Source organism: Truncatella angustata, assembly GCF_020726525.1.
Source record: "Truncatella angustata strain MPI-SDFR-AT-0073 chromosome Unknown BKA67scaffold_14, whole genome shotgun sequence".
NCBI lineage: Eukaryota > Fungi > Ascomycota > Sordariomycetes > Amphisphaeriales > Sporocadaceae > Truncatella > Truncatella angustata.
Window position 1 is genome coordinate 377,540 of NW_025763394.1, and position 27,166 is coordinate 404,705.

Genomic DNA, 27,166 nt, shown 5'->3' on the forward strand with positions numbered 1-27,166 from the left:
TTCAAGCAGCCTCCGAAGCGACGAAAGCGTTGAACTTAAGTAGTCTATATTTACGAAAACCTTTTCACGTAGCCCTCGGCCAGGTAACGGTTTGTGTTGCTCATGCATAAGTGAAGTCACGGTAATAGGTCACAGACAGGTCCACCTACCGTGATGCACTGTCTTGTGGGGTGTGACAGAATGCAACGATACTTCGCAAGCGACTTCAAGGTAACAGAATTTTGAAATCAAGGTTGGAGATTTGCAACGCTTATCTCTCGAGCAACGATGAAAACGAAAGCTGACGTACACAACAAGTGTCAGAAAGTATGTAGGATGGCTCCTGCTATCCCCAGAGGCTAATACTATATGGTCAGCACGACGTCATGACCTAGGTAGCCGACATGCATATGCATATGGTGGAGCCATTCGCTACGGCCGTAGGGCGAAGACGAATGGTCAGAAATATTTTTCGGGTTGGCGCCTATGCGAAGCGAGCGTCTCATATAGGGGGATGATGTTCATCCAAACATGATTTCAATCGCGATAGGATGTGTTACATAATGTTTATGTTAAGTTCCACGTCCTAATCAGTGAGCTAAACTCAAACAACGAATACAAAGCATACTAGTATGACTCGAATTTATTTAAGGGAACATCTCAAACTTCATTTTCAAAGACAGTTAGTTCTTGTTTGCATTACCGTTACTCCCGAATCGATATTAACAGTATTGGAGATAAGCTAGTAGTTAAAAATTTAGTCTTATCGACAGCAATTGGCTCACAAGGATCCGAGCAAATGCCCTAGAACCTAGAAAAGATAGACAATTATATTCGGTACTGACTCTTTCGGTATACGCGAGCATGAGATGTCTGGTATTGCCAACGGCTTCGCAGCATAGTCATCTCGCGATCATCATTCACGAGGAATTCAGCGCCAGGCAACCTTCTAATTACAACTCCTTTCCAAGTTACAGCCGTCTGTTGCTCCAGATGATTGTATGAGTGCATGTATTAAACTTCAAGTAACACACTTTGGAACGCATGATACCATCATCGAGAGCGCTTGTGGTCTCAGGCATCAGGTACATGTGAAGTGTTTGTTTTGCTTGACCGAGGCTAATTTATTTCAGGCCAGTGGAAATGATCCGTATGTAGAATAACATGCTAATAATCCTTCATGTCCGTCGCTGCGATGCAGAAGAAGCCATTCAGGCTTTGATCATGGCCATTGAGTACCGGGGCCCGATCTTCCTTGACTTGCACCGATTGGGATGCCATTACAACAGTGGACTAAACAACTCAAGATGCAAAAAGTTCGAATGCAAATAAATGGGCTAGAGAAATTACAATGATTTTGATTTCCAAAGGTAGTGAGGTATCTCAGACGGCCAAGAGTGTCACGATCATGCGGTCGCAAGGCATTATCTCATGTATCGTTCCCATGACTTGCATGCGACGCTTCGAGGAACAGAATCGCGAGGACATAGAACTGTTCATTCTCAGAGTGGGCCGGCCAGTCAATTCTGTCTAGGATGTCGTTTCACGGATTGGCACGCTGGCCAGTTACTTCTAACTTGGTATCGGCGATACGGGTGTCGAGATAATGGCTGATCGTGAGCAGCGCTACGGCCGGCCTCTGTCTGAACACTTTGGTACCACGGTATATGCAGACACTGTGGCCTGACACTTCGAGCTGACTATGAATCAAATGACACTTACGCGTTACGAAGTACGATCACGACGGCAGCAATGCTCTCTTAGAGCCTTGAAAACTTTTTCGAATGAGCTAGCGTCGTAGCTGCATAGAACAAATGATGTCTTACAGTATGATTTCGTATTAATGGTCTCATATGGCAGAATTTTCTGTTGTGGTATAGTCGTTCATTACATGCAGAGACCACCAGGTTTTTAATAGCCTCAAGCGCCGATGGCAATATAATCGGATCTGGCGACTATTGACCTACACTACATCGGTGGCAATTCCGTGGGTGACTTCTCGTCTAGGGTCCTGACGATGCATACACTTTGACAACTCCTGCAGCTTGACAATGCATGGTTCCTGACGCCGCATGTAGCCGACAACCTCCGGTATTAAAACGTTTGCGCATTACCATAGGCTTGATTACGTAGCTAGTGACAGCTTCCCGCAATGCAGCAGCCAAATGTGGGGGATTCATATCAAGTGGTTAAGTAGCCCCTGTCCCACATCCCGGTGCATGAAGATGATTGAATAATACCTGCTTCTTATAGTGTCATGCATACTGCACCAGAAATAACCAGGGATCGTCAGTAGAGATCGTAAGACCGTCGAGGAATAAACTCCAAACTCTGTCGATCGCTCAACTATGCGCTTTGCCCAGTGCTATAATGTACATGAAACATGGACAACAGATCCTAATGCATCAAGATGACCGTGGAGTTTAGTGAAAAAGGTTTGGGCTCAAGTGCTCCCTCCGAAAGCGAGAAGTCCGATGACTGTCCAACGGATAAAATAAAAGCTCGGGTTAGGGCTGCGCAAAGAAGCCATCTTATAGCCATATATACAGCGTGTACAACTGAAATTTCTACCTTTCTCGTCGTTTTTCCCGTCTACACAACAGGGCAAGCGTTCGAACTAGGTAAGCTGAGAAGAGATTCGAATCCCAAGGGCCCAAGTCAAGTCCAGCACCGATCATTGGAAATCACTACCTGCTACGATTCAATAACGGCTGAATGTCGATCCAATGACTTCACGAACGTTGGACTTGTCACGATGGGTGGTGGATCATTCCCACTTAACTCGTACGACACCTCCGAACTGGTAGATCCACTAATATATCTGGTTCATCAAGGTTCCATATCAATGGAACTTCATCCAGACTTCCTCGACGAGCTGGCCTTTCTACGGCAGCACATTGAATCGATCCGAGCTGAACTCGCACAGTCCCAGTTTCGATTGAAGTACTACGGCGCGGTCAACTTCCACACTGCAGAACCACCAACTTAATAAACCCAGCGGTTCTCATAGTTTCAATCTAGAGAGGCCATGGTTTTTCTTTTCAGTCTCGTAGGCATCGCGTCTGCCTCCACCGAAGAATGGATGAGCTGAGAGATCGAATTTCCACAGGCTACTGGACTCGAAGAACTGGACGCAGTCACAACCATGTGTTACGTAGGGAGGCTCGACGAGTCGTTTCATGCTAGCGACACGCATAGGAGAAGCCGCTGCCGACGGTCAAGGGCCTTCCTGGAGCACCTGCACATTAGCACGCAGGAATATTCAGATCACGAAGCCCGTGACTGCCGCCATGAGATATCGACGTCTAGGGAGGCTCTCTACCTTTCGGAGTTCAATGGTTTGGAAACCCATGTCCAGAACGACACCAGTTAAACTGGCTTGATAGCCCGAAGTTACAGACTTAAAGGATTCGCTATATACAGAGGCTCCCGTCATACAAACGAGGTTTGCATTTCTCCTATAGTTGACATCAATTCACTCAGGGTGTGTACAAGTGCGCCACACTCATCACGCCGTTTCTATGTGATATCGTAGTATCGACGAAATATGCGACTGACCAGGTTTCCTCTGACACTTCCCTATCTCTGGTTGTTGATATCAGAGCTTGCAGCAGACTCAAACTTCATGGAGATGTACAGGCCATCATATAATGTTGGTCGCTACTGTTCTGCCCCATTTCTCTGAAAAGTCCAGTGCAGAAAAACCATCATGGATCTTGCTATTTCTTCAAGAAATGGTGAAGAGCAAATGGCTAGCCGTTTAGATCTGCACGCGATTTATTACAGGAAAAAAAAAACTACGATGTATTTAGTTCGCGTATACGTATAGTAGGGTATTTCAACAGGTCTTTAGATTGGGAAGCTTGCGATACCCGTGAGTCGTGAAATAAAAGAGCTCAACCAGAGATAGCTAAGCAATGTCTGTTTATTTATCTGGATAACACTGATATACTAGATTGAATAAAACACCTTGATAAAATGTTGCCGCTCATTGCTGTAAGTATTGAGGATAACAATTAGGGTTCAACAAAACAAGTCAAGTTATGCTTCGCCCACTCTGTCGAATGATACTTGCAATTGATGCCGATCATCGTTATGACTGAGTGTAAACAAAGACATTTGAAGAGCAAGCTGAAACGGCCTGGAGTTATTTACCTTCTTGCAAGGCTAAAAGCTGACATCGCGGTGGTTGCATGGGCCTGAGCCCCTCATGCCCTTTGACACGACGTGCATGAGAGCAACGGGCAAATATACCCCATGTCCGTGCCCGCTGGAGAAGCTTGAGACCCACCTAATAAGCGACCAGGGTGGAACTTAAGCTAAGACTACTATAGAAGGAGACAAGATCCGATATTATCTGTGCCAACGGGTTAACATTAAGAATACATACTGGTCCTCTATACATGCTGGGCTCATTCCATTTAACCCATAAACGTAGCTCCATCTTTATCAATGCGTGAGCCGTCTATGGCTCCACCCCTGACATTTAGCAGGATAACGCAAACATTACGTGCTTCAGCAGGGTGCGAAATCGTCAAGAAGCCCGCTAGAAATCGGGGAAGCAGTTCCGTCCGTTTTTCTTGACTGGGGTATGAAGGCTTTGTCGGCAGTATCCCTGCCAACGTTTGCCGCTAGACAGAAAGTACTCGGCAGCCAGACACGAGGCCGCCGATCCAGCGGTTATTAGGTAGATGCGAAGAAAAGCTTGAAGTCTGGTGGTGCTCGCTGGCATCCCTTGGCTTGCGGCCTTGGCGATTCGATAAGGCTGGGCCGAAAGGTTAGTGATCCAGGAGATGAGACCTCATCAGCCGTCGGCAAATTGGACCTTGCATGGCAATGAAAAATTGAATTCACAGATGGCTGGTGGGCAAGTAACGGTGGTTCGGCAGCTCGTAATTGTAAACAATACAAACGGTACCCACCGGCTGCCTGTAAGCGGTGCCAGCAGCACGTGCTCTGGTTGGCAGAAGGGATTTTGTTATTCGGCAAGCTAGCCATAGGTATGATTAGGCTTACAAGCCAGAACAGGAGTTCCGGCTACAGACCGGGTTTAATGAACAGAACACATGGAATCGATGACGACATGGTTGTTTATAGGCCCGGATATTCAGCACACCAGGTACGGCATACATATGAGGAATGAAGAACCCTCGCGCAGGGTAGGAAAAATCCGACACTTGTTCATGTGTATTACTTTTCCCCATATTTTATACGATAATGGGGCATAAACAAAGCTTTCTGTTGATTCAATAACATTAGTATATTCATCAGCTAATTACGACAAAATCTTATGATACATTTTTATCTTTTAAAATAATAATGCTTGTTTTATTACAAGTTAAAATACTAGCCTTTTGGTGTACATTGGGGGAGATTCGTCGGGCTTTGCCTCCCCCCGCGCGAGAACCTAACTACTTAACTTCTAGTTACAGCACGACACAACTTTGTATCACAATTCTGAATTGACAAGGTTGCTTAATTTTACGCTGTCGATCGCTAACTCGTATTTCTTGCCCTACATGTTGATCTGTAGGTATTATGGCACCTAATGTTCCAGGCCTTCATAAGCCAGAACGGGGTCAGTGCGAAGGAGAATATGTGGGCCGAAGACCTAATGGTGGCGCTGTCGCAAGCGTTACCTGGGCAGTCGTCAATCATCATCCACCGGCACCAGAACGTGCAGTGAACGTAGACTGTATGTAAGCGTTGCAGATTTTTTGATTGCTGCATGGTACTTCGAGACACGTGGAGCATGATGCAAGTGGCTTGTGGGAGCCGTGAGGTGGTTGTAAGCTCGGGTTAACACCTCGTTTCTATCTGGCTAGACTGCCCATTCGTTAGACAAATAAGGCTGCTCACAAGGGAGTACCGTATAGTTAATCCTCTTGTACTCGAGCCTCAAGCTACTTCAAGCTTAGCTCGTACTGCTTTGCAGTTAGATCAACATCACGCTCTCTCTAGCAGTTGCAAGTCATAATTTCGTAGCGAGTTTCTTCATCGGGATTTTCGGTTCTTGATATATAGATTATGAACGTCACTTGGAGGCCTTGATGGCGAAAACTACGCAAGTCGCTTACTCAGTCAGGACTTGCTAGCATGTCAGATCTGCAACCAAGCAACGATGTAGTTTGATTCATCTGTTTACCACTCACTGCTTGGGCGAGTGTGCTAAGCGCGAAGGGGCCTGGTGCTCCATAATAAGAAGGATGAGCTCAGCGGTATTGGTATTACGAAAGTGAAGATGGAGAAGAGAAAGGTGACGGGATTCACAAATTGGAAGGCAACGGGAATACCCTTCGACGAATCGGCCATTAGCCTACATGCAAAATGATCCCCGTCGTTGAAGGTGGGGCTCTCAACAAGATCACACAATACGCAGTGCCTCAAACGTATGTAAAAGAGGGCGCTCCCGCAGCTGTCATCAGCATCTATTGGACATCACTTCAAGTTGCTCAAGTCTCACTGCATCCAGCAGCCGAGGCTAATTAACCCGGCCGGACTATGGCATTTGTTTCGCTGATAATGATGATGATGATGATGATGATGGTGAATGCTTGCTTGCTAAATCCTTCATCATCGACCTCAGAGGATTGGCGCCAAGAATGAGATGATTGCACGGAATGAATACTTGTTTTCAAGTTGGTACATTCGGCGTCGTAGGATCACGCATAAGGTTACACTGCAGAACGCAGGCCACTTAAGTACATAATGTGCTGTTACAAGAAATCGCCTTGCGGTCGGCAAGTTATTCATCATTGGGTTCTGAACCTTGCGCACCCTAAGGACATGTAGGTGAGTATCCAAGCACGGTGTGTGGATAGCTTATAGTCTGGTCGAGCCACCGGGTATCACACCATAAGTACAACTACAACACTGCCTGTGCACAACATATATGCGATTTACACCGTGTTTTAATGGTATTGATTAGTCTAAGGATGTTTCGGTCGTGTTTTCCCTAACAGCTTGGAATATAGCACAAAACACGACAGGCTGATCTCTCATTTTTGCCAAGGTTGAAGCAGCAGCGCAATCAGCTAGCAAACCTTTGTTTCTTCTTCTTTTCTTTTTGTATATCTTACAGACCGAGGGGTACAATGATGGACAGATTCAAGGGTGGTATTGTGCTAGAGTCGGCTGAACAGCAAGAAGCCGAACGTTTGCGCGAACGCAATCGTGTTGCCAAGCGGGCTTCAAGTATGTCAGACTACCAGTGGCGTGAAGTTTACAACACTGACTTCATAGTAGGAGCACGGCAGAAGCAGCTTGAGAATAATGAGACTGCTCCGTTGAGATCTAAAACATGGCGAAAAGGACTGCCCGAACGCACATTCCCCCAGCCATCGTCGGTCCCTCCCACCGCCGTGGATGCGGCTATCCTACAATCCTATCAGGCTCCAGGATCGATATCTGGGCCAACGCATGACGGGCTTAACTGTCGCAGTGTCATCAATAACACTTCAGATGAGGACTGGATCCAATTTGACAGCTCAGCGGCACTTCTTGAACCTTCAGCCATACTGTGGGATAACCTACCAGTCTCCACCATGGATGATCATAGCCTAGGGGTCTCGCTTAATAGCCAGCATGCCATGGTATCGTCATCGGGGATCACCCACACATCGCCATATCAGTCAGGCGATTCATCGATACCATCGCCAGTTGGCGCGTCAACAGACCTGGTCGTGAGTTATTCCAAAGACTGCTTCTAGTCCACTTCAGCGACTTGAGTACTTACCAGGCTATAGCAACTTCGAAATCCCACCGGTGCCAACAATTCTTCCATGCTGCTTCATATTGCTGTTCGAGATGGAACCAAGGGCATAGTTTCGTCGTTAATCAAAGCTGGTGCAGATGTCAATTCACTCGACGCGTCAGGTTCCTCTCCCCTTCACGTAGCGGTTGAACTTCGGCGACTGGGCGTTCTGGAACTTCTGGTGAAAAACGGCGCAAATATCAATGCTCGCAATGGGGCGCACATGACACCACTGGAACTTGCAGTAAGGGCGCAGGACGAACAGACCGTTGACGTACTCTTGTCGAGCGGCGCTGAGTTGTATTAAAAAGCAGGTGGGAAAGGAGGGGGTTTGAGTGGAGAAGGTTGAGGAGCACATTGTGTGATTATCCGATCTTGTTGTCCTGAAATCCTAGATGCAACGTCTTCTATGCATGATTTCTTGGCACAACATTACAGATCGCTCGTTGTTTAACTCTTGGTACTTGAAGTGTCCAAATAGATGTGTGGCGGTATTGGCGCATCACCATGAAAAGCTTGTTGATATCAATGTTACTTCATTCGCCGCTTGCAGTCTCCCCCACTCTTTCTGATTCATGCGCTGTTACATTGGCCAATGATCATACCTTGAGCTGGGCATATTCCACAAGCCTGGGCATAGATACTTTTGATCAAGCCCGTTTTCTTGGCCTGCGATCCTTGTGTAACATACACCGGCTACCGGCTTGGCCTATGATTCGTGCCCTTGGCAGCCTTGTGTAACACACTTGTTCCTGGCTTGGCCCCTGTGTCCTAATAGGGCCGCTACAAGAGTTCGAGACATGGTAGCACCTGTATATTGTATACAGCTTTCTTTCGTTTATAAGATAACTGATGCAATAAGAGTTGACAAGATTGTCGTTTGGTCTGCTGAGTTGTCCAAACTCGTTCGAAGCATGACGACATAGAAGGATGGACATCCTCGTGAATTCTGCACGCCTAGATTACAAGATAAATTTAAATTTCTAGTTCCAGAAGGGAATCAAACTATACCAAACCCAGTTGTTTTGATCCCTGGCTTCGGTTGCATTCCGTGGTGCTATTGGGCATACGCCCGCAAAATAACCTGTACATTCTCACACACGTTTTTCAATATCACAAAGTAGCACACAAACCTGAATACAGTTTCACCCCTCGTTTCTTATCATTGTTACATTCTTCTGCTCCTTCAACATTCGGGTGCTTGATCGAGTTGAATTTATCGCTTATCACTACAACATGGCGATACTTGACATAGGGAACTGTAACTTGACGCATCTCAGGTAATACAGAAGTCAAAAGACTCTTGGAGAGTTCGGCTCACATTCAGGTCGAGTGCGGTCTCCGTAGTTTTCCTTAGGTATCTTAATGGAGCCTACTATTGGTGAGATCATCGAACATGCAAAGGAAACATTACGCCTGCCCTTTTAAAGCTCCGCCTTATTTTGCTAAGTTTAATAAAGCAACCCATATGTATAGCTTCATTTTGAGAATACCGAATTTGATATTATCACACACACATATCAGAAACAACTTTCTCGACAGCTTTTGTAAACCCAATCGCCAATCGCGTGGCCAAATCTTTTGACACTGAATTTGACCAGCAAGTGAGGCTGGCTGTTATCCCCCCATTATCATAGCTATCAATTTCCAGGACTATGGCGTACTGTTTCGTCGTTAGCTTCACTTCCAACCAAATTTTGTAGGTTACTTGGTGCTATTACCTCATAAGGATCCTCACTACCTGGCCATTCTTCAAATGAAAGAATACCTCCATCCTCCTGTGGAGCCCCATGGCGTCTGAAATTCACGACGCTGTCGAACAATCCAAGGCTATTGGTTCCATATTGCTCGCGCAGATAGGTTGCAAGATAATGTTGATGTTGTGAAGTAGTAAAGAAATCTTCCTGAACAGCTTGTAGCGTTTTTAAAGTGTCATTCTTCGTACTCAACACCCTACAGGCGACGACATTCAAAACAGGGCCAACAACATGCTCAATATCAGGCATTGATACGTCGCGACCAGAGGATATGAAACCAAAGACGACATCCGCATTATTCGTTTGCTCTCCCAACGCCAGCGCCCAGGCCAGACGCAAAATGGTTGCAGAAGTGATACCGTGGGTCTCCGATGCTGTCTTCACAGATTCAAAAACTTCAGTAAGGTCGATAGGTGTGGAGAATATGCCCTTGTCTTCTCGCACGTCCGTTGCTTTAATATCAGATACTCGTGATGGGGAGGCGTCTCTCAAGTAGGATGTCCAAAAGTCTAGGCTCCCGCGGGAAGGGGCCTGGGAAAGAGCCATGGCATAGTTCTCGTAGGGAACGACATTCAAAGCTACCGATCCGTCTTCATAGGCTTGTGAGAGACATCGGAGTACCACAGACATTGATGAGTGGTCGACCAGAGCGTGACTGATCTCAAGCCGACACAGGACACTCTTCGGGCCATGTTGCACAATGGTTAGATGGTGCTGTGGCAGTTCTAATTGCCACTTCGTCCGAGGTAGTGCAGATAAATCGGGAGAGGAACTGATGGTGACAAAGTCATCAAGTGGAAGTTTGCCAAGAACCACATTGATGTAACCAGCAGCGGTCATTTGTGATCCGGGGATTAATAAAGTTCGTAAAGCTGCGTTAGCCGCAATTACCTTCTTCCATGCGGTTGACAACCTTTGTGGCTCGATTGGTGACGAGTCACTCGTGAATGTCTTAAATAATGTACTCACGCGCCAGTAATTTGGGTTCTCCTGCTGGGCTTGAAGCATCTGATTTTGCATCGGAGTAGCTGGGAAGACTGATTCAACCCAAGGGCCATCTGTTTCGAGCATGCTGATCCCGAGTTCTTGCATGTTGCTTTCTAACACAGCCAAGCCATCGTAAGAAAGAGCAAGACTAGGGAAATCCGAAAGCGTCGGCCTTGGCGGAGTGCTGGAAACATGTATAGATATCTCTTCCAGAACAGCCTTGCACTTGGAAAGCCAATTGCCAATACGGTTGCGTTGACGGATACGCTTATCGAAGGACAATTCTAGCTCGAGCTTGCCATTCTTCACACAGATAGCGATGTCGAATACCGCGAAGCGACGCATATTGTCACTGAAGTCGTATTGGTCGCCACTGCTGTCTACGTCTTCCACAAACAGTCCACCTGCTTCGACGTCTGTCCTTTGAATGCCCGTGAAGTTGACCATTATCTCAGGGATTTTCACATTTTTGTCGTTAGAGAGATCCTGGGTCTTGAAGAAGTCGACTCCATGGGCTTCGGATCGGAATCTTGCGTCTTTAGTCCGTACAAAGAACTGGAGAAGATCCTCCCCGGGAATTATCGGGACATGCACTGGCATTACCGTGGTGAACCAGCCTACCGTATTCGTGACGTCCAAATCGTTGCCAGTCGACTGTCGGCCGTGCCCTTCGAGGCATACAATAGCTGATTCTCTGTCTGGGAATGTTTCGTGGAAAGCCCACGATATCGCGCCAATAAACAGGTCAGTAGGTTTGCTGCGAAGATAGCTGTTGTTGGGGCCCAAGCACGATGCTGTGGCAGAACTGCTGAGCGAAAATGACTCCGTCTCTACCTCTCCGTAGACAAGCGAACTCGTGTCAAGACCCCAGTAGTCGTAATCTGGAGTAGGAAGCTTCCGTCCCGATTCTTGGTTTTGCAAAGTCCTATCGCACCAGTCTTGGTACGATACGAGAGGCGTTGGTCCTAATGTCGCACCTTCGAGTATCGTCTCCATATCCTCTAAAATGAGTCTCCATGACACTATATCCACGGCTAGATGAGGCGCTACAAGGATGATGCGTTGATCACCCTCTTCCTCATCAATCAGCTCGCAATGAATGATGGGGCCGAAAACAGGGTCTGGAATGCTCTGCACCGCTTTAAGCCGGCCCAGTCTGGCAGACTTGCTAGATACGTGACAGGAAGCTACAGAGAATGATGCTTCGGCGTCGTCCAAAACTCGCTGTGTCGGTTTGCTCAAATCAGAGAAGTCATATCTGGTACGCAAGGATGGATGTCGAGTGACAACAGCTCGTAACGCGGCACTGAGGTCTTGAGGAGAGACATTCCTCCGAGACCGCATTTGAACGCTCTGATTGAAGTAATGCGCCTGTGACATCGGAGCCAGAATCGAATACAATCGTTGTATGGGCGAAAGTGCTGTCGACGGATCTTTGTTTCGGTTTATGTATCTGGAGGACACATTTTCCTTGGGAATGACTTTTCGTGAGAGGACCTGGATAGTGTCACCACGCAGAAGTTCTTTCATGGAGATGTCAAATCCTTTGTTGCGACTTCGAGCGATCGCTTGCATGGCCGTGATAGAATCGCCTCCCAAAGCTTGGAAAGATCGATTGGTTCCTACCTTGTCCGGAGGAAGGCCTAGAACAGCAGCCCAGGCAGTTTGTAGCACAGTTTCCATAGGATTAGCTGGTACCGCATGAGTCGATGAGTCCCGGCTTTCTGTCCCGGTCGAGAAAACGGATTCATCTTGGCTTGTGAACTGCTCAACCCACGTTCCGATAATCTTACGGTCCAACTTCCCTGATAAAGAAATTGGCATATCTCGCAAAATCACGAAATGATCTGGTACCATGTAGGCAGGTACTTTACTTGCAACATGCTGTCGAAGTTTCTGAATATCTGTACGCATCGCACCATCTAACTTGAATGGGATGAGGCGATATTCGGATACAGGAATAAGGTTATTAGATCCTCCTCCTAGGACTGCAACCAGACGATTGGCAAATGGTCCTTTCTTGGGAACGAAGCAAAGAGCTGGTCGAGAGGAAGCGGCTTGTTGAACATTGTGTTCGACCTCCCCAAGCTCCAGTCTTTGACCTCGAAGCTTTACCTGATTGTCTTTGCGGCCGATGTAGAGCAGACCACCATCGTCATCGTAGCGAACGAGATCGCCAGTTTTGTACATTCTGCAAAAGTTTCTAGGAAAGTCTGATGTCCACGAGGGTGGTGATATAAAAGCGGCAGCCGTCTTTTCATCGTCGTTCAGGTAGCCGCGGCCGACGATCGGTCCCTCGATTAGAAGCTCTCCAACGGTACCGATGGGCGCGAGGCGCTCGTGGTTTTTGGCATCAACGATCCAGAGAACACAACCTATCGCCTTGCCAATTGAGGAATGGCTTAGAGCATCGGCCTTGACGAGGGTCGACGCGCAAGTAATTGCACATTCGCATGGCCCGTACGCGTTCACGAGGTTGACTCTAGGAGCCCAGACCCTAGCCACTTCAGTAGTCATTGCTTCTCCTCCAGCAGCGACGGTCTCCAAACCCGGAAACTCTGAAGGGTTCACAAGCCGGAGAAATGATGGTGTGAAGAAGGCCCAGTTGACGTTCTTTACCTTGATGAAATTTGCTAGTGCGTCCATGCCAATGGCCTGCATTGGAACGCACAGGCAGGCACCGTGTACGACGGCGGAGAGGATGTCCATGACCGCGGCGTCGAAGGCCACGGATGGGAATTGGAGCATGCGCGAGCTTTTCTGGATACCCCAGGTCGGGCCGCTTTGAGCGACGGTGGTCATGATGGACTGGTGCTCAATCAGTACACCCTTGGGACGCCCGGTTGATCCCGATGTCATGATCATGTATGCTATATCATGTGAATTGACGACTGGGAGGGGAGGACCCTCCGTATGCGCCCAGCCTAACTGCCTTAGATATCCTTTGTCAATAGTCCAACAATTGACTAATGCAAGAGCCCTGGTAGACTTTGCGTTATGGGTGAGGACCAGGGGTCGGTCCAGTTGCTCCAGTATATGTGTTAATCGATCTGCTGGTGCTTCAGTGTCGAGGCAGAGAAACGCTCGCCCGGCCTTTAGAACTGCCCACATGCAGACGATCAAAGGCAGCCCCTTGGGAAAATGTAAGGGGATGATACCGCTCGGGTTCGAGGCCACTAGAAAAACGGCGAACCTTGTAGTCAGAATGTCTAACTCACGATATGTAAGTTTGCCATCCCACGAGTCAATCGCAATCTTATCCGGCTGTATTGTACTCCAACGTGCCAAGTGATCATGAACGAGACCTGGAGATGGGAAAGGGAGACAGCCGTTTCTTGTGGCCAGGGTCCACGCATCTGCCTTACTGACTAAGTTCAGAGATCCTAGCGCTGTACCCCCTTCTACACAAGACAGCTGCCCTAGGATATGCTCCCATAACCCCAAAAAGCGTTCGCATTGTTCAGTTGATATTGCTTCCGTATCGAACCGAGCCTCCATGGTCAAGGCTTCAGGGCCCATGGTGCATTCGAGCACCAAGGCATGGGAGTCTCTACTCTCGTTTTCTGTTCGCTCTGCGAACAAGTGCTTCGTGGAGTCTTCTGGGGAAGGCGATTGTATCACAAGCATTGTCTGAAAGTCACAGGCAAGAGCGGCAGCTGCGCTGGTCTTTCGGATATTCTGGAATCCGTACTGCTCATGGGCATGTATCTCCCGTTGCTGGCTCTCAGCGGCATCAAGGAAGCTGGAAGTAGTGTCTGTTGCATCCCAGGTCATGTGTACTGGAATAGTTGCAAGTGTAGGGCCAACGACCTCGTCTACGCCGGGCATATTCGCGTCTCGGCCACTCATGACAGTACCAAAGCAAATGTCCTCTAATCCTGTATAGACACCCATCGCGAGACCAAGAGCAGCCCGCACAAGAACAGAAGCTCTCACCTTCTCTGACGTTGCATGTTGCACCTGAATCTCGCGAATGGCGTTTAGTTTTGGGCGGTAGTTCGGGAAAGGAAGTCGTGGAAATTGAGCCACACAAGCCGAGGAAAGCTCATTTCTCCAAAATTCTTGGGATGCGTTGTCCTTTGCCGCGTCGATAGAAAAGTGGACAAATCGATCGAAGGATGGTCCTAATGTTGGCGGCGGCGAGTTATCATACAGTTGAGTGACGTACTCGAGGCAAAGCTGTAGGGACCATTCGTCATAGAGCAAATGATGTAATATCAAGATGAATTCATGACTTTCTCCGTGGTTGCTCAGTGAGAATGCGGAGAGCTTAGTGCCCGCTCCCATTCTCTCCATAGTCATTTTGCATTGTAGCCGGTCAACCCCGTTTTCGTTCCAAGCAATCTGCTCACGAGCGACTGCCCTTATTGGACCGTGAGCTGGAGCTACAACGAAACGAGAGCGCAAAATTGGAAATGCTTGGTAGGCAGCTTCCCAGCAGGTCTTGAAGCGATGCAGATCTGTTCCAGAAGACAGTTGAAATCTGTATTCAGCCACATAAGTGCATGGTTGGCTTGTCAAAGATGGCATCAAAGACTCTTGAAAAGAAGTACATTTTTGCAGTGACTCGATAGAATCCAAAGCGATGCCACACTGAGTGGCTACCCAAGGCACAGACTCCATGAGATGGTCAGGAGTTGATCCATAGGAAATGTCTTCGTCCTGCGGCACAGATGCCGTGATCCGGCGCGTTGCGGCCTTTGAAGTGCTAACCAGTGAGAACAGCGAGATTGGTTGCAAAATTTCTTCGGTACGTAAATGGATACTCGCCTTTCGTAAACGTGAGACAAGCCTGATAGCATGAAGCGAGTTGCCCCCAAGTTCAAGAAAGCTGTGATTTAGGTCGAGAGCCGTAGGGGCCAATGAAAGAACGCGAGCCACTTCAATCTTGAATATTCTCTCCTCATCATGCGATTCACTGTGGTTAGTTTGTACTTGAACCATGGGTAACTCCGGCGCGACTTGACTGTGCAATTTCTGGAACTTATCCCGCAGAGCAGCCCGGTCGACTTTTCCAGAGGTAGTCATGGGTAGATATTGGAGAGGAACTATATGTCCGGGTATCATATATGTTGGGAGGCTTTGCGAAAGTTTTGTTTGCAGATCATCGCACCAGGGTTTCCAATTTCCCACTGCTGTGATCGTGCTGTGTGACGAGCCTAACACGAGAAATGCAACGAGGTAATCTGTCATATTCCGTTCCACCAATTCCACAAAGACATTTGGGCCTTGGTGACCGAGGTGTTGTTTGATATGACTCTCAATATCGCCTAGCTCGACCCGCTGGCCCCGGATCTTCACCTGCTTGTCGCGGCGACCGAGACAGGATATTGTTCCATCAAGATTGATTCGTGCAAGATCCCCAGTCTTATAAAAACGCCTTGGTGCGTTTGATACAATAGCAGGATTCGCCCACAAAAGGCCAGTGATGTATGCTGCTGCGGTTTTTTCAGGGTCATTGAGATAGCCGCGGGCGAGAATCTCTCCCTCAATCAATAGCTCACCCACTTCTCCGATCGCAGCCAGCTTATTAGGATCTCTCGAGTCCACAATCCACGATTGACAACCTACAGCATGCCCGATAACGGAAGGTGACGATGTAGGCTCTGTAGAAGCGATGCAACAAAATACACAGGCCTCTGTAGGTCCGTAGCTATTGTATAAGCGAACCTTTGAAGCCCACGTATCAATGCAGTCTTGGGTCAGGGGCTCCCCGCCGACGGACACCGTCCTTAGCGTCGGTACCTCCTCTGGGTGAAGGAGAGAAATAGTTGAAGGTGTAAAAAATGCCCAGTTTACCTGCATCGGTTAGCGCAAAATGAATATAATTTGACAAAGAGTGACTTACAGCAAGCACATTAATTGTCTCGACAAGATGGGTCAAGTCTGGGGGCACGCATATACATCCACCGTAGATAAGAGTGCCGAAGATCTCTGTCAAGCAGGGATCGAACGTGTAAGATGTGGCTTGAAGAACGCGCGACGTTGAGCACAAGCCCAACCGTTGGCCATGGGCCACGAGGCTTGTACATATGGACCCGTGCTGAACCATCACTCCCTTTGGTTGGCCGGTCGACCCACTGGTGAAGTAAACATAAGCCAGATCACTCCTCCCTATGTCTGGCAAGTCGACTCCTGCATTTTCGGGAAGACCGCTGAAAAATGTCGAATCTGTGTTCCAAGACTCGACATCGCCGATTTGTAGCAAATCGCCCCCGAACTCGAGCATCAGGGAAGAACCCGTTTCGATCGCTACATGATGCAGCCGGGCAGCTGGGTGTGACGGGTCCACAGGTGTAAACGCCAACCCAGCGCGGAGAATCCCTAGAAAGGAGACAATGGCCCAAGGTGACTTATGGAAGCGGCATAAAATGATGTGCTCCTTTCTGAAACCTTTCAGCAAAAGCAGTCTTGCTAATCTCAGTGAATACTTGTCCACTTCGGAATAAGTCAATGTTGTGTCGCGGTGGGATATGGCTGCTTCGCCACCCTTGATGGCTACTTGATCCAGAAATCGATCTATAAGTGTCCCATCTGTCCGAAAAATAGTTTTGCTACATCCACCAGGGGAAAGCGGGTGTAAAACACCGTTTGAATTTGTGACTTGAGTAACGGTCCGCATTGTTGGGCGTTTGGCGGAATTACGTTTGAAGGAACATATAATGACTGTGCGGAGAGGCTTAACCACAAAGAAATACAGCAAAATATAGCCTCAAAACTCTAGAACGAAATGAAGTACAGGTTTAAAGGGTGATATGCATTTACAGCAATATCACTAGGTGTGATGTCTTACTTCAAGGATCAACGACTTGGACTAGAGTGTCTGATTTAGATCCAGCATTGAAAACCCGAAGAATGTGTAAATAAGGGAGGTCACACCAGGTGCGAGATAAGAAAGCCAGTTGGTGCTGCTTATTCAATCATTTGATACCCAGACTTGCACTTCACGCGTATCTGGGTATCTGAACTGCAGACTTATGCACTGTCAAGAATCTCTTTTGCCGCTGCCTCCGTCAATAGGAGTGACATCAGATAACAGGCAAACACGCAGGGATAAAATATGACTTGATGTGGTACATGTAAACTCATCATAGAGTTCTGACGTCACCACAAATCCGATGAAGGTCTGTTAAGAGAATTACAATTCCCAAAGATCATGATCCAGAAGAGTTTAGTTACAAGGTAGGATTAAAGAGGCTAATCCTGGAGAGATATCGTAACCGTTCTAGTCCCATCAGATTTTACTTGTAAACGTACAGTCTGGAAGGTAACATAAATATGACCAATTTTGTATTGTTTACTTTCTTTGAATGTTCCCACTAACTCAACTAACTGGTCTATTGCAACTCTCTGTCACCTAAAAAAATAAGTATATCCTTCAACATCGAAGATTTTCCCCATTGATTGTTTCCAGAAAATAGTGACTACCTAAGTGCAAGAAGCATACCCTTCCCGTGTAAGTATTGCCTAAGAAACCCAGAGTTAGACATGCCAAGGGTGGATCTTGCAACAATCGCTTTGGAACCATTTTAAATGGACGATTCTAATTGGTGACCATCCATTACAAGTCTCTTTGGCATGATGTGGGTGCTTATTTCTCAGTCATGCCTACGCGTTTCCCACCACATAGCCGACATTGCATCAGAGCGCTTTCAGGGCCCACTCAGCAGGGACAAATTGGAAACAGGGTCTAATTGAATGGCGAAGTGGGCTGCACTTTGGGCATACATACTGCTCGCTCGTAACCGATCATCGACATACACATGATATTGTGATTTTCTACAATGACGTCGCAGTTTGGGTGCATCTTGCGGAGTAGCATAGCTCCGCTTTCCGCTCATTGACTACACTTTTTCTGTACCCATAATTTTTCTGCCGGGCGATATGCAAGGTCACCTTGTGAAGGATCAGTGAATGCATCCGTGGGATTGAAGATCTCATAAGGCTTACCTAAATGGGTTGGCCGGACTGTTCAGAGTCGGCGCTAATGCAAGGTCAAGGTTGCAGCCGTCCTTGAAGGAGATACCTGGCTAGTAGCGTGGCCACGCTCCAGTCGTACCAAAACCAGTTCCTGACTATTTTTCTCCCTACTCAAATAGCCGTGTTCAGTGGAGTTGGTAGGAGTTACTGTTTCGCAGCGAAAAGGATGTTGTGTGAGCTTTGATGTATGGGTGATGAAAACACATCAGTCTTTGCGCTAGAGAGGTCTACAAATTCGTCAAAAGGCTACCTTCTGCAAATTCTTGACATGACCTCGCACTTTGTTAGGTCTGAGATAAGCCGATAGGACTTGTGGTCGACGTTATCAGTGTTCAATACAGTAGTGAACTGCCAAGTGAAAAAAGGATGACTGTTAGCACCATGCCCTATGGGCAATGGGAGAGTCCTATAACTAGCGAGGCTTTGTCAAACGATTCAGTTTCACTCAACGCACCACGAAGCAACGTTAGCAATCCCAATTTCTGTACAATCGAGATTTGGATGTCACGGCGGACTGATGTGAAAACAGCGCGATGGAACAGCCCTTTATTACCTTGAAGCTGATCGTAACGGACACGGGCGTATTAAACGCGTTGATCCACCGGGCCATGTCACACCAGATAAATTCGATGTTGGTAGCGCTGTGTACTCCTATGGTGGAGGGGCTTTCGTCGTCGATGTGGACGGGTTCCTCGTGTTCACGGATGCCAACACACAAGGCGTATATCGCGCGAGCCCTGATGGCATGACCGTTGACAAAGTCTTATTATCTCCTTCTACTTTGTATGGAGACTTGGCTGCTCATCCAAACGATGCTCGATTTATCCTTGCGGTACGGCAAGTCAACTTACAAGATGGCTCACGATCCGTAGTAAGTATCGTCTGCATCGATACGGTGGATCATTCAGAGACGGTTCTGCGTCAAGGCTCTGACTTTTACTCTCATCCACGCTTCAGTCTCGATGGGCACATGTTATGCTGGCTGGAGTGGGATCATCCCCACATGCCATGGACCGGAGCGAGACTATTTGTCGCTACATGGGGTCCGGTCCTGACTGGGTTACGCGGTATAGGCAAACAATTCGGTGTTGGACAGCCCCGTTGGGGCCCCGGCAAAACACTGTACTACTGCCACGACGATACTGGGTACCAACAACTTTACCACGTCAATCTTGAAAATGATAACGGGCAGCCCGACCCGCAATGGCTCAGAATCAAGGGCATGGAGGAATATGAGTTGGCCGGCGCCGAGTTCTTATTATCAAGTAACACCTACTTCCAACTCGACGAGCATCACCTGATCGTGACATATACGGCCTCAGCTCGAAGCCAGCTGGCTTTGGTTCATTGTGCTAATGGTATATACGCCGATTTGGACGTCGCATTGAATGACATCGCGTATGACGCCTTACAGCGCATTAACAGCCACGAGTTCCTGGCAATTGGGGCAATGAGCGAACGTGCTTCTAGTCTCTATCGAATTCGCCTTCCTGATGTATTGGACATGTCGAAGGGGATGATTTCATGCCATATCACAGCAATTGCGCAGTCTTATGACATATCTAAGTTTCCCAGCGGTATGCTGTCAACGCCGGTTCCGATAAACTTCCGAAGATCACATAAACCACAAGTCGACAATGGAGAACCTACGGCAGACGTTAGAACAGGGCATGCATTTTTGATGAACCCCACGAATGCGAACTATACTGCTGCGGAGGGAGAGCTTCCACCCTGCATTATCATGGCTCACGGCGGCCCTACCAAACACCACCGCCCAAGCATTAACTTAGAAAGCCAGTATTTTACTTCACGCGGCTACGTGGTTGTACTTCTCAACCACGTCGGTTCGACTGGTTACGGAAAACTTTATCGCGATGCTATGGACGGCATGTGGGGCGCCGCCGATGTCCAAGATGCGGTTGACGTCGTACAAGCACTGGTACGGAACGGAGTGATTGACCCCCAACGTGTAGGCATCACCGGACCTAGTGCTGGGGGGTACTTGACGCTGCAGGCTGTCTGTGCACATCCTAACGTATGGGCTGGAGCGATAAGCGTTTTCGGGATCTCAGATATGAGGGGATTCGCAAGAACGACACATCATTTTGAATCACATTATGACTTCCTACTCGTGAGGGGCAGGAACTCCCTGGCCCAGGCTGAAGTGAACGATGTGAAGCAAGAGGATTTCCATACACTTGAAGAGTTATACGAGGACCGCAGTCCAGTTACAAGAGCACGAGATAGCAGAGTACCAGTTCTTCTATTACAAGGTTCTGAAGATTGTGTAGTCACATTGGATCAAGCCTTAGCTTTTGTCAAGGCGGCTAACCAGTCTTCGGATGAACACGGAATCATCCGAAAGGACGTACAGAGCCGTGTAGAGCTGGTCGTGTATGAACACGAAGGCCATGGTTTTCATTTGGCAAGTACTAAGAAAGACAGCCTGGAAAGAGCGGAAAACTGGTGGAAAAGAGTACTTGTAGAAAGATCTGGAGTGTGATCATATTTTTCAATCCTAAGAAAACATTCTATCTAGTGCTTTTCACCACGCCGCAATGCAAATATCATTAAAATTCCGTCTATGCCAAGTGTTTAAACGAGACCTCTACTAACAAATGACGTTCAATTCTATTTCACCGGCCACCTCGATGGAAAGCACATGAACGTCTCAGTTAACCTGAACAAGAGGTAATATATTTTTGCCACTTCAGCAATCAAAATCATGTCAGAGATTCCTTTACCCAACTATTTGCCAACGTCGCAAGCAAAACATTACTTTGTGATATCCTGCCAGCTGGCCCAAGGCAATAAGTTAGTCGACATGTATGCAAGCGTATTGCACACTACCTTTGCTGCGTGTCATGCTTATGACGTCCAAGATCGCGGTCTACCTTGCGGTAGAATTAGTCATATTTGCTCTGTTAACAAGTTTGGAGCCAGTACAGCAAACATATCTGGATAGATGACAAGGCGCCTGCGGCTTGCACAGGAATCGATCAGCATGGCACAGTACCTACGCCATCACCTCGAACTGACCTAGTACAGCGTTGACCGGAGATACTAGTTTTATACCCGCGACAGGGCGCGCATGCCGTGTATGACACAAGCAACAATAGATACCCTTGGCAGCCATCTGAACGCGCACATACAGGAGCGTGGGTCTTGCTTTTTCTTTTCGTTCTTTTCTGGGGCACTGCAGTCTCTCTCGGTCATCACAGTTTCAAGTTTTCAAATCTTGGGTACTCCGTATACATGCGCAGTCTGTAGCAAGATGCACCGCCATCTTGTATTCCTAAGTACCATTAACCTAGATTACTCTGGAATTAAAGGCGGATCCATACCACTACATTGCCAAGATTTGGCGCTTCCATGGGTTCGTGGCACCTTAAATTCCTCACCAAGAGGAAGCTGCAAAGTCAGACTCGGTCATGATGCGAAGTCAAGCCGAGCGGAACGAGGCGAGGAATCATTCGCGGCAGTGAATGCTGCTAGGTTTCGTGCATGTGGCTGGGTGCATCATTGGTTGCTGGATGTTGGTCGAGAGCTATACCCGCCAAGCGGGGAGGTGTGTTTTTAGAGTCGATTGGAATTGTTCACGAACGCGGATATCACAACCAAGTAGCTTATGTCAAAGCTGCTAACCTAGGTTAGGTTGTAGTCTACGTGCATGGAATCTTGTCTGTTTCGGTGCTTACATGGAACACACGTAACATATGTTAGCACGCACAATATGAAAATGACGTTTTTGCAAGCCAATAGAGCGACACAGTTTTACTGGCAGTATGATGGGTAGTAGGATTATGCAAACCTGAACATTGGAAGAGCATTTCCGGCATCTTGATGTGGTCGTTATCGTTAAGATTAGTGGTTATTCTGCGATTGTACCACCGTAACAGCTTATCACCAGCTGGAGTTCAGTCATTCACCACTAAGCGTAGTGCTCTTAGAGGCATGTGGGCGTGTTCCAGCGCCAGAGGCCCTAACAGAGGCTTACGTACGCCCCAATTGCCTCACCTAAAGATACATTCCTTTTCTCTCCCCCCCCCTCCCCTTTTTTCTTCTTCTTTTTTTTCTCTTTCCATCTTATTCTTTGCTTCTTCTTTGAAAAATATGTTCTAGACTTATCAACTGACACTATACACTTCGAAATTGATCTCAGCCTGATTTCACATGGACCGCTTGAGTTTGAGCCGTACCGGAGCTTGGGTCAATTCTCAGTTTCCAAGGCCCCGAGGATTTGTTTTGAGATTATCTTACAAGCACTACTTAATGCAATCAACAGAGATGCCCTTTCAAGCTAGAAATACTATTGAAAGACATTAGTTTTCGCGATGAATCGCCCCGGCATACTAGCCTAGTTGACACGATGGCTGCATGTAGCTTTCTCATCAGCGTGCAAATTTTCGGCGGCTCTTCTCAAGAGCTACAATGTTACCAAGAAACCGAATATTGCAACCAATATTAACTAAATTTTATGGCGCTAGTGTGTTTTATTTTGATTTATCTTGAGGCCTTTTCGAGTAAGGTTCAGAGAAGCCACTTGAAATAGAAATATAAAGATACGCTGAGTATTTACGGCTACGAAAGAAATTAGAAGAAATGCAAGGCAGCATTCTGTTGCAAGCAACCACAAGAATCATGTGTCAATTAACAACCTATTTATGTAGGCTAAATTGGATTCACCAAAACGAGAAATGGATTGATTTATCAGTTAGTCTATGCTGATGACGACAACCTTTTGATAGTGCCACGACCAAAATGAAACAAGAAGAGAGGAATTGCCTAACACATCATCGACAACAGGTTTTACCAGCTTCCTTGCGTCTTGCTTCGCTATGGTTTGACACGATCAAAAGCTTGTTCAAAGTCCCTGATGAGGTCCTGGACATCTTCGATTCCGAGAGAGAGGCGGACCAGATCCTCTGTCACGCCCATAGCGTCGTTCTCTTCCTGTGTGTAGTGCTTGTTGACTCCTGACCAGTGGTGGCTACAGAGTGTCTTAGAGTCTCCAATGTTGGTTGTCATGATGATCAGCTTGAAGGCATTGATTACCTTCTGGGCCTCTTCACCGCCACCTTTGAGGCCGAAGGTAATGACTGTGCCGAAGCCCCGCTGGAAGTACTTCTGTGCTAGGTGGTGATATGGGTGATCTTCGAATCCGAGGTAGCCAACCCATGCGACGCGAGGATGGGCACGCAGCCAGCGGGATAATTGGTCCGTGTTTCGGGCCTGGCGCTCGCAACGCACGGAGAGCGTCTCTACCCCTGTGGCGAATGGTGCTGTTAGCAATCTGATCTCACATATTGCAATCTGAGTAAATTGAGAAGAGAATATTCTCCACGGCAATATATTCGACCAAGAGGAAAAACTCACCAATGAAAAGCTGCTGAGCAGCGTACGGGTTGATACACGGTCCAGTATCACGCATGACTTCAGTCTTAAGATACTGAATGTATGCCCTGTTTCCAGAGGCTTCGTACCAGTTGTCTTGGCCGACTCCCCATTTAGTCAGGTCCGGATCCTCTCCATACAGCCGTGGGAACCGAGCCCTGTTCGCCTGCCAGTCTGAACGGCCAGTCTCCAAGACGACACCGCCGATGGTGGTGCCGTGTCCACCGATCCACTTGGAAGCAGAATGCACGATAATATCAGCGCCAAATTTGGCGGGCTGGCAGAAGTATCCGCTGGCTGTGAGAGTTGCGTCCACTACAAGCGGGATTCTCACGTCATCGGCATGCGCAATTGCCGCGAGTCCTTCGAAGTCGGGGATCGAGAGCTTAGGGTTTGCCAACGACTCGACGAAGATAAATTTAGTTTTGTCATCAACTAACTCTCTGACACGCTCCAGATCGTTAGTATCGCAGAACCGTGCATCTATGCTCCTGAACATCAAAATCAGCATATGACCATCGATATAGGACAACAGGCAGTATATGTGGGGAACAAGGCTGGTTTTTCGCCGCAGATCCTTTAGTGGATGGTGGCATAGCCACACCGATAAGAACTTGGAGGGTGCTTACAGCTGTGTTACAGCCTTTCGAAACTGTTTATATGTTCCTCCATGCAGGCCGCTTGATACTATGATATTATCACCCTTCCCCGCCAATGACACGATGACGCCATGTACAGCGGCTGCGCCTGAAGCGTAAGCGAGCGCTTCAACGCCATCCTCTAGGGCTGCTATGCGTCTTTCAAAGCCGTCATGGGTAGGCTAAAACACGACGATTAGAACAATGAGAGTTTAATAGAGACTATTCACGTCGGGACTTACGTTTGACACTCGGGTGTACAGGTGGTTTTGAGAAGATGAAATGTCCTCCAATGCATGATTCAGGTCGTCGAGCTTTTTAAATTTGAAGGATGCAGTGTTGTAGATCGGGAGAGTGATATGGCCATATCTAGGGTCATCCTCCAAGCCTGCATGGACCTGAAGGGTGTCGAAACCCCATTGAGGCTTTCCCTTTGCAGCTTTGTTTGGCTGAAAACTCGCTGACCCATTTGTCGAGCCATTGGCATAATCAATTGAACCCATTTTGAACGACAATCAATTAGACCCAAAAAGTAAAGTGTTTGGAAGTCTCAGAGATATATGTGTATATTTTGGTGTCTTGTTTCGTTGAGGAGCAGCCATATAAGTAAGTATGCCACAATATGCCAAGGCTTATATGATCTTGTAAACGTATACTAGATCAGATTATCATAAGTGGCAAAATCACGCGAAAGAGGCGACGTGTCATTGGCTGTGCTTTGTTGTGGGGATCCTCCCTAGGTGAGGACATTGCATGATAAGCTGAGGTATAGCCCAGACTAGTTAGATTTTGACCATGCAGGGACAGATGCAGTGTCATAACTTTTCTTCCAAGTGGACTACAGCCAGCGATGTCTGATCTCATTGCGGATTATTCACAAAAGAGTGAAGAAATTAGAAACCAGAAACAGAACAACAAAGTGAATGCGAAGACCCCTTCCGTTTTCCTTGAGGTCAAGGTTTTCTGCAGGGAGTGCCAAGAAATAGAGCACTCTAAAACGTAATCCGAACGTGCTACTGGCGCTGTTCATGCAGAGATCAAGAGCTAAACATCCAGCTGTTGAAGTAAAATCTATCGCACGGACAATTTCAAGAACGGCTTGATAAGCCACGCGTCCGTCCAGCTTGTATCAAATTATCCGAAGTAGGAGAAATGGCGCATCCAAATAGTTCCAAATCATCTGCCCCCCATCATGCAAACTCACATTTACTCCCTCAACAGTTATACATTAAAATCCCCGAGTTCGCCCTGGAGTCTGGTGAGGTTCTACTCGACGCTGTGGTTGCCTTTACTTTTCGGGGATTGCTCAACGCTAAACGAGACAACGCTGTTGTTATTTGCCATGGATTTGCTGAAGGTGCCGACATGGAAGATTGGTGGTCTCCCATGTTAGACCGGGCGAGTCCGGCACTTGACACCGGGAAGTTTTGCTGTATTTGCTGCAACGTGCTAGGAAGTCCTTTTGGCTCCGCGAGTCCTCTTACCTACCGGAAAAATGGAGAGGGGAAGATGGAGCCGTATGCAACTGAATTCCCACGGACTACTTTCCGAGATGATGCGCGGTAAGTGAACTGGCCCATCAGATAATTAAATTGTAGACTCCAACTCATACGAAACCTTGTTGTAGAATACATAAGTGCGTTCTTGACATACTAGGGGTGCAGTCCATCTTCTGTGTCATTGGCAAGGGCATGGGAAACATGCTGGCCTTGGAATGGGCTCGTTTGGGCCAGGATTATGTGCGAGCGATCGCTCTAACAGAGGCGACAGGAGTACGCAGCGGCTTGAGGTCCTTCGGATGGGTGGATGATCAACAATCAAATACCTCATCAGGGGCGAAGCTCAAGACTTCTTTCTACGACATCGATACTGGGTATCCGCAGGGGCTTGAGAGTGAGCAGACGCCTGTCGCCTCGAAACATTCCTCGCCCCAACTCCTTCCAAAACGGTGCAGCCAACTAGACAAGCGCCTGGAATACGACGCAGACTGCTATGGTCACATGTTACAAAAGATTCACTCTTTCAACATGGAACTTGGTGATTGTTTGAGCCCACTGGATCGAGAAGCAGCATTGAAGGAAATGCTTACAAAGATTAAGCAGCCGGCTTTAGTGGTTGGAAGGCGTGCCGGGTATCACGATAAAGCAGCAGCTGAACAATTGTTGCCCTATGATTATATTCCCAATGCGAACCTTGCTTTCATAGAAAAAGAAGAAGGCGTGGAGTGGTACCTCCATGAAGCTGAGCAGCTGGATACCCTCTTACATAGTTACTTTCAGTTGATATCGCCAGGGTCTGCTGGAAGCGCTTAGATTGCTGCAACTAAGGTGGCGGTCCAAGCTTTTTATTAAAAAAAAATAAAGAAAAAACCCCCCGGTTTTGCTACAAGTGTTCTTCTTCATGGATAACTAGTGAGCAGCAACGGCGGATATTCTGTCATTAGTTGTCGTTTTGTGTAGAGAAGCGGGATCTGGCGGGTTGATCTAATGCGCCGTGTATTGCGCTTTGCCCTAGAGCGTTAAATTTTGTGGCACACAGCATTGCGATACACAGACTAATCGAGGTCGTCATCAAGTGAGAAACACAAAGGGCTACGTATAGAAGTAACAAATATAAGTAGGAAACTACCAAGGAAATATACTGGTGGAAAGATACCATCTATGCTGAGGCTGCGCAGA

General features: G+C 47.5%; 6 protein-coding genes across 6 annotated transcripts; 4 read left to right on the forward strand and 2 right to left on the reverse strand.

The window, feature by feature from the left end:
• Positions 1-2,389: 2,389 nt before the first annotated feature.
• On the forward strand, positions 2,390-2,968 carry BKA67DRAFT_542542 (uncharacterized protein; the record flags this gene model as incomplete). The annotated part of the gene is made up of 1 exon (XM_046101125.1): positions 2,390-2,968. The coding sequence occupies one exon, from the start codon at positions 2,390-2,392 to the stop codon at positions 2,966-2,968; it is 579 nt and encodes a 192-aa protein (XP_045951089.1).
• Positions 2,969-6,687: 3,719 nt separating this feature from the next.
• BKA67DRAFT_651923 (uncharacterized protein) lies at positions 6,688-8,239 on the forward strand (the record flags this gene model as incomplete). Its single annotated transcript, XM_046106091.1, has 4 exons — positions 6,688-6,767; positions 7,061-7,173; positions 7,225-7,661; positions 7,725-8,239. 4 exons carry the CDS (start codon positions 6,688-6,690, stop codon positions 8,037-8,039), a joined length of 945 nt encoding a protein of 314 aa, XP_045951090.1. The 3' UTR covers positions 8,040-8,239.
• A 1,133-nt stretch (positions 8,240-9,372) lies between these two features.
• On the reverse strand, positions 9,373-17,098 carry BKA67DRAFT_671406 (uncharacterized protein; the record flags this gene model as incomplete). The annotated part of the gene is made up of 2 exons (XM_046108695.1): positions 9,373-16,275; positions 16,325-17,098. 2 exons carry the CDS (start codon positions 17,096-17,098, stop codon positions 9,373-9,375), a joined length of 7,677 nt encoding a protein of 2,558 aa, XP_045951091.1.
• A 1,739-nt stretch (positions 17,099-18,837) lies between these two features.
• BKA67DRAFT_528392 (Alpha/Beta hydrolase protein) lies at positions 18,838-20,959 on the forward strand (the record flags this gene model as incomplete). The annotated part of the gene is made up of 2 exons (XM_046098941.1): positions 18,838-18,921; positions 18,986-20,959. 2 exons carry the CDS (start codon positions 18,838-18,840, stop codon positions 20,957-20,959), a joined length of 2,058 nt encoding a protein of 685 aa, XP_045951092.1.
• Positions 20,960-23,175: 2,216 nt separating this feature from the next.
• Positions 23,176-25,035, reverse strand: BKA67DRAFT_651924 (uncharacterized protein). Its single transcript, XM_046106092.1, has 4 exons — positions 24,731-25,035; positions 24,480-24,670; positions 23,833-24,341; positions 23,176-23,723 (listed from the first exon to the last, which is right to left on the reverse strand). The coding sequence occupies exons 1-4, from the start codon at positions 24,989-24,991 to the stop codon at positions 23,293-23,295; spliced, it is 1,392 nt and encodes a 463-aa protein (XP_045951093.1). The 5' UTR covers positions 24,992-25,035; the 3' UTR covers positions 23,176-23,292.
• A 653-nt stretch (positions 25,036-25,688) lies between these two features.
• On the forward strand, positions 25,689-26,437 carry BKA67DRAFT_502923 (Alpha/Beta hydrolase protein; the record flags this gene model as incomplete). The annotated part of the gene is made up of 2 exons (XM_046097094.1): positions 25,689-26,050; positions 26,116-26,437. Coding segments are annotated over 2 exons (684 nt in total), but the record flags the coding sequence as incomplete, so codon positions are not given.
• Positions 26,438-27,166: the final 729 nt, after the last annotated feature.

Bases quoted from the DNA above. Each gene is read 5' to 3' on its own strand.
- BKA67DRAFT_651924 (XM_046106092.1), bottom strand. From the start codon at position 24,991: ATGGGTTCAATTGATTATGCCAATGGCTCGACAAATGGGTCAGCGAGT. The intron at 24,671-24,730 runs GTAAGTCCCGAC...GTCGTGTTTTAG, and splicing joins TGTACACCCGAGTGTCAAAC to CCTACCCATGACGGCTTTGA. The intron at 24,342-24,479 runs GTAAGCACCCTC...TTTGATGTTCAG, and splicing joins CGAAAGGCTGTAACACAGCT to GAGCATAGATGCACGGTTCT.